Here is a 3,990-nt window from a genome sequence, read left to right as displayed (position 1 = left end):
CAGTGATATATCGTGTTTTGCCTGTGTTTGGCTTGACTGACTGGGTTGACCTTGAATCTAAACCTCCAAAATATACGACGCAGCTTCAGTTCCATTGTCCGGTGTCGGTTTTAATTGCCTCCCGGAAGCCGTAGTTCTCCGAGTTCGGATGCCACACTTTCGGTGTGTAGTTCTATTGAGAGATCGAGCCGGTTTGTGAATAAGCCCGGGAATGTGTTGATAATGGGTCCTACAATAGATTGCTAACAATTTGGCAAATTTAATTACCTACCGGAATAAACGATCTGCATTTCTTATTTAGCCAAACTCGAGTTATTCTAACTGATTATACAAAAGTGGTTGAAATCATCAGTCCGGCAAACTCTAGGACAGACACGCACCTTCCAAAATTTCCATTTCACCAATGCACACACAGCTGTATGCGGTACATTGTGAATGGTCGGTTGAGTAAACCGCAAAATGTTTACAACAGAAAAGCTCTCGTCCAAATGGAACCTGCTGGAACTAACTCACACGGTTTTTCTTTCATGTGGTTTAGGAAAATTTAAACAACTATTCACTTAGGTTACACCCTGTACAATGGGTTCATCGCAGCAGTTCCACGGGCAGGGGATTGAAATGGTATTTTCCGACTTTTCATCAAATGGATGCTACCTTCGTGCGGTGCAAATATAAATTTCGGCATTCAAATGACAGGGGGAATAGTTTGAATGTTCCGCCACCGAAAGCACCACACTCGTTTATGGTTTTCCGGTCAAAACAAGTATGCATTGTTTTCCCTAGAACATTTGGATTTTTCGGTTGTTCTTGAATGAATTTAATTCTCATTGAATAAAGCATTTTTTTTGTCTGAGTTGTGTTTAAAACCAATCATGCAAACCGAACTTGAGTGCCTAATGTTTCTTTTAAGAAATTGAATTTGTAATGTAGTTGTTAGTTGTACACTTATACGTGTACAATGTATATGTTATCCGTATATGAAGTGATTTATACCAGCATCAGCATATCTCATCTTTTTTGACGCTGCGGGTCTCGTATTTCGATTCACTAGCTGGTACACTCATAAACAGCTAATTCAGTTCAAGACCGACACCGTCTGTATACATTCTTGCTACCCTCATCAACTAGTGGTTGCCAGCTGGAAATCAGCCACTAACTAAATAATGGCTCATAAAACATAGATTGGCACTCAATTGTCGTTATGTGACGAACGAGGTGAAAAGTGAAATCTTCGCCACTGAGTCGTTAATTATCTTGCTAAGTACCTTCCTATGGACGTGCGCTGCCCATTAGAGTGGGTTAATTTTTCAACCCCTTGATCCACCACTACACTATCGAATCGTAGTGAAGTTACTTGTAGCTGTATAGGACTTACGCTGCCTATAATCTCATATCAGGATTTTCGTTAATTTTGATATAACAACGCTATACACTATTAATTGGCATCTACTTTTATATTATGTGACAAAACTATGGACTTTGATCATGACAAATTTGAAAACAACATCAAGTCAGTTTTTACCATCGAGCAAAATAATCACATATCAGTCCCATCCTGAAATGCAATCGTCCATAGTTCAAATTAAAGTTTTGTTTTTCGAATTGCAATATTTTTTAGCTGATTGCGTTGCGTTGCGTTTGTAACGGAGTTATTCGTAGATTGCATACTGGCAACTGTCATGTATCTACTTTAACGTTCTCATTCTAATTGCTTAAGGAAAACTATTTCGGAGTGAATAGCTCTCCAATCAAAGTTCACTACAGGAAAGCATGACAATTACCAATGCCGGCCACTCCCTTCTTCCCCGTTACCGGGAAAGGACGGATATTGTTGATTTAACATCTACTTAACATCGATTCACCGACGCCCAAGGGGTGGTCACTCTACACACTTATTTTGCGTCAAACATTTTCTCAGTGTCCCTCAGTGTGCCGCAACTGTGCCGGCAGTGCCAAGAAGTCATTGAACTGACTTTTGTTTGCTTGTGAATAATGCCTTGTTTGGCAACCCGGAATTTAACAATGTTTTTCAATGTTTACAAAAACAACACGGACTCCAGTTGGAACTACACATTGGATGCAGCCGTCTGCAAGGATGCCTGCAACGAACGAGTTCCGTTGCTACACGATCCTTCAATCATTAGTCAACCAGCCCTTCTGGGAGCCGGCAGAGAAAACGCATTTGCACCAAATTTGTCACCGCCCGTGTATCACCCGTCGGAAAACTGGAAACCAACACCGGCCGGAACACACGTCGTACTGATGAAGGACGCATCGCTGACCCGAAACGGATCAGCCAACTTTATTCAACCGGCACAGCAACAGGGTGCAGTGATGATAGTCTACGGACTCGATAACAACACAGCTAACACCGATAAGCTGTTCCATCTGTTCTGCCTGTACGGAAATTTTGTCAGGAAATTCCTGAAGACCAAAGAGGGTACCACCGTGGTTCAGATGCGAGACGCCATCACAGTCAACCCAGTCAAACGTAGCATCCAGCACTCGAACAACATTGAATGAATGGAAATGATGGGAGCTGCATCGCTAGTTCGTGTAGCCATGGCCGGAAACCTTGGTCAGGTCAAGGTACCGCTGTCAGCAGATCTTCGTCTGGGAGGAAATGTGGACGCGACTGCCATCACGGGTGTAACGATTTTGAGAATCCATGGCGAGACTTGGTGGAGATTCACGGTTGTGCTTTGAAAATAATTTGATTATATTGTGGCAACATCAATAGCAAATTTTGACACTGCGCAGGTGCAGAAAAAGTTCAGTGTTGCCAGTAACTTTAAAGATCAGTAAAATTGCAACCAAGGGTGCCAAACAGTGCCAATGACTGTGCCCAGGTGTGCCCAAGCTTGTTTTTGGCACACTGTGCGGAGTGACCATCCCTTTGCCGATGCCCCATAGATGCCAAGGAGTTGGCTAGTTGGATCGGAGGTAGGTCAGGATTCGCTTAAGGAGCCTAGGAGTAAACCCACGGTTTCCTACTCAGTAAGCAAAAGCGGCAGCCACCAAGCTAGTCGAAATTTTGCGACCTTGGTGAAGTTTTTAAGAATGTTGATTGAAATATAATGCAAACAAATAAAAAGGAAGAGTCTCATCAGAATCAAATGTAAGTTTTAATAGATAACAGTAGAAAAAAGGAACAATCACACCAAATCAGTCCAAGCTAATCCTTAGCAAGGAGCTCTGTCACTGTTCGCTTTAGTTCGGAGTCTTGTAGCAAAACTCTTTTTTTGTGTTTGTAGTAGTTGTTGCTCAAGCTGCAATTTTTATTAGGTTAGTTTTAAGAACAATAGTTGTAATTTAAATCCACTTACATTTTAATCTCTGCTAAATTTTAAGTGAACAAATACTATTTTAATAAGTAGACTTGGGTATAAATACTGCAATTCCAATAATTAAGTTAATTTTAAGTAAAGTATAAATATAGAAAAAAATCTTACGAAGAACTAATCGTGGAATATCATCCACTCTTTACGAAATGTAAACTCATCAGTCTGTCATCGCTACATCTTCATGACATGACATGGCTCTCATCTAAACGTCACCGCAGTCATCTGCGAGACGTTGGTTATCGCAGTGGCTCACTTGCATACGAGGGGCTTGCACGTAACATCCTCCCCCTCATGTCGCCTCAGTTTCTGCTTTGGCGTCACTACCTCAGCTTGTCGCACGGTTCCATCCTTTCCAGGAAACGTACGCACTACCCGACCTCTCAACCACCTATTCCTGACCTTACATCCGCTATGACTACCAACTCACCCTCTTTGACTGGTCGCACATTTTGGAACCACTTGGTCCTCCTTGTTATCGTCGGCAGATACTCGGTGATCCACTTTTGCCAGATCCTGTCCAACGTGGGCTGCATCATGTCCCAACTGCTCCGCAATGACTCTCCTTCGCTTACAGGCTGTTTTATCGGTTGTTGTACTCCAGTTGAACTTAACAGCAGGAAGTGATTTGGGGTTATCGCTTCCTGGT

The 3,990-nt window shown here is 42.4% G+C and overlaps 1 protein-coding gene across 1 annotated transcript; it reads left to right on the top strand.

The window, feature by feature from the left end:
- The first annotated feature begins 2,022 nt into the window (after nucleotides 1–2,022).
- On the top strand, nucleotides 2,023–2,523 carry LOC135702597 (heterogeneous nuclear ribonucleoprotein L-like). Its single transcript, XM_065223646.1, has one exon. The coding sequence runs from the start codon at nucleotides 2,023–2,025 to the stop codon at nucleotides 2,521–2,523; it is 501 nt and encodes a 166-aa protein (XP_065079718.1).
- The last annotated feature ends 1,467 nt before the right edge of the window (nucleotides 2,524–3,990 follow it).

The sequence above is a fragment of the Ochlerotatus camptorhynchus genome, unplaced genomic scaffold (assembly GCF_037179485.1).
Source record: "Ochlerotatus camptorhynchus isolate MF236.1 unplaced genomic scaffold, CSIRO-AGI_Acam_v1.1 ptg000193l, whole genome shotgun sequence".
Classification (NCBI taxonomy): Eukaryota; Metazoa; Arthropoda; class Insecta; order Diptera; family Culicidae; genus Ochlerotatus; species Ochlerotatus camptorhynchus.
The sequence above is the reverse complement of the archived record's forward strand: the minus strand, read 5'-3'. Positions and strand labels throughout refer to the sequence as shown.